The sequence below is a fragment of the Marmota marmota genome, unplaced genomic scaffold, assembly GCF_001458135.2.
Source record: "Marmota marmota marmota unplaced genomic scaffold, marMar, whole genome shotgun sequence".
Lineage (NCBI taxonomy): Eukaryota > Metazoa > Chordata > Mammalia > Rodentia > Sciuridae > Marmota > Marmota marmota.
This window is the reverse complement of record NW_026000103.1, coordinates 7,299,758-7,302,123: the sequence shown is the minus strand read 5'-3', so window position 1 is coordinate 7,302,123 and position 2,366 is coordinate 7,299,758. Positions and strand designations below refer to the sequence as shown.

Sequence of the window (2,366 nt, the reverse complement as noted above, 5' to 3'; positions counted from 1 at the left end):
GCACAGCACAGAATTCCTAAAGCTTTTATTCTAAACTTAATCCCCAGTGCCTATCACAGTGTCTATATGCACAGCGTTCTGCTGACTAAACTGAACTTAAATCTAACCTATTCCCATTTTCTCTCTGAATTCCTATGAATTCCCAATTTGGATATTCAATTGCCTTCTTGACATGTCCCTGGATGTCTCACAAGAAATGTAACCTTAGTGAGTATGAAATTGAACATCCAATTTTTTTCCTACTCTTATTTCCCCATCTGTCTTCCCTTTTTTGATTAATTGTACTGCCACACAACTCTACGTTACTCAAAACAGAATATCTGGTTTATTCTTTATTCCCACCTCTTTCATCCCCTATATTTAATGCATCACCAAGACCTGAGGCTGACCTCAAGCTTGCAATTCTCCTCCCTTGGCTTCTCTGGTCACTGGGATTACAGGCATGTACCATCTTCTTCTTTAAAGTGTTAAATTAGAAACACGTGGAGAATGTCTCAAAGTATCTGGCACAAAGTACTCAAAAGTACAGATGTAAAACTAAAAACAAAAAGAAAACTCATAGGATATGTTTAAGTGCACCTCTATCCCAAAGCAAAGAACACTGCTTTCTAAAGGCTAAATACAAATCTTGATTGATCTTCAAAATGAAACAAATAGCAATCACAACGTGCTCTTGGGTAACCCAAGTACTATACTGAGTGCATTATAAGTTTTGTGAGAACTAAGACAGGTCTGGGTCCTGATTCTACCTCTGAAGGGTGTGAGTACTTTTAGGGAATTCCTGGGTTAATCCATGATTCCACACCTAATCAGTGAAGGGAATATATCATCTTCCTTTTCTTCCCTGTCCCCCTAAAAAACTTTGTTTTTGCCTCTTAAGCCCTAATACAACATAACTAGCTAATGAACTACAGACCTATCAAAAATTATAAAGATTAGATAATTTTAAAGGTCACTATATGCATGTGTATGTGTGCATATCTGTATATAGAATGCCCACCCAAAGTGAAAGTATAACCCAAGTTATTTATGAAACCAAAATAAATGAATTTCTTAAAGTTTTTGTAGAAACCTATAAGGCTTTTTTTTTTTTTTTTGCAGTGCTGAGCCTGTGCATGCAAGGCAAGTACTCTACCAACTGAGCCACTGCCCTAGCCCAAGTGTAATTAAGAGGGTATTCTGCGCTCTTTTTGCTTTTTTCTTTTTTAGTGGGGGGTGGGGGGGTGTGCTGGGGATTAAACCCAGGGCCTTGTGCATGTAAGGCAAGCACTCTACCAACTGAGCTATATCCCAGCCCCATTACTAACTAATAATTTCTTCTGGTCATCAGTAGGGAAAAAAATTATCCATAAAACTAAAATTGCAAACCTCATATAGCTATCAAAGGGAGACTGAATCTGAAAAAATGGGCTCACTGACAAATCCCCTTATAGCACACTCTTCTACCAGCACAAAGTCAGCTCTGTTCAGATTTTCTAAAAGATTATTTATCATATTTTTTGTCACTTCACATTGTAAAGACAACCCCTTCCCACTTTAAAGCTTAACTGAATGTTTTAATTTCATTATTTTAATATATTACACAGATAGTTAAAATAGGCTTTTTTCATGATTCCTTTAAATTGTTATCTAAGTGATGTAGAAATCTGAACATTAAACATTTCCTGTTAAAGGACATAAAAGAGAAATGATCTCACCATGGCACGTGGTGAATTTGAACTCTAAAAAGTAGAAGAGCCGAGCGTGGAGGCGTACCCTGTAATCCCAGCAGCCCAGGAAGCTGAAGCTGGAGGATCACGAGTTCAAAGCCAGCCTCAGCAAAAATGAGGCATTAAGAAACTCAGTGAGACCCTATCTCTATATAAAAAATAAGAAACAGGGTTGAGGATGTGGCTCAGCAGTCAAGTGCAGCCGAGTCCAATCACTGGTACCCAACCCTGACCCCAAAAACTAAAAAAAACAAATCACTAAGGGTATACCAAGAAGTCAACCAGCCAAGGCTAAAGCTCTATAAATATTGTGAGTATATAAATTAAATCATATAATGGAAATGAAGCAAAAAAGTACAACTAAAAGTTACTTATGCTTTGATAGTACAATTTGGGTGGTGAACTAATAAATCTCTGATTTCACACATAAACACGTGTTACACAATCACAGAACAAATAAAAGGGCTCTTTTACACTTCAATTTCAAAATGGAGCTGTTGAGGTTTAAATGGATTTGCACACAGTAAAAAAAGAAAAGATCCTTCTACCTTTCACTATTTTTTCCCAGAGCAAAATTAACCTACTATATTTTATAGCAAACTTAAAAACCAAGGTGGAAACAACCCAAGTATCCTTCAACAGTTGAATGGATAAACA

The 2,366-nt window shown here is 36.8% G+C and overlaps 1 protein-coding gene across 1 annotated transcript in view; it reads right to left on the bottom strand.

Annotated features, from left to right (window-relative positions):
* Mpdz (multiple PDZ domain crumbs cell polarity complex component) overlaps nt 1-2,366 on the bottom strand; it is a 132,736-nt gene that overhangs the window by 49,876 nt on the left and 80,494 nt on the right. The window contains 1 exon segment of the mRNA XM_048783892.1: nt 2,164-2,176. Coding sequence (XP_048639849.1) covers nt 2,164-2,176 — 13 coding nt within the window.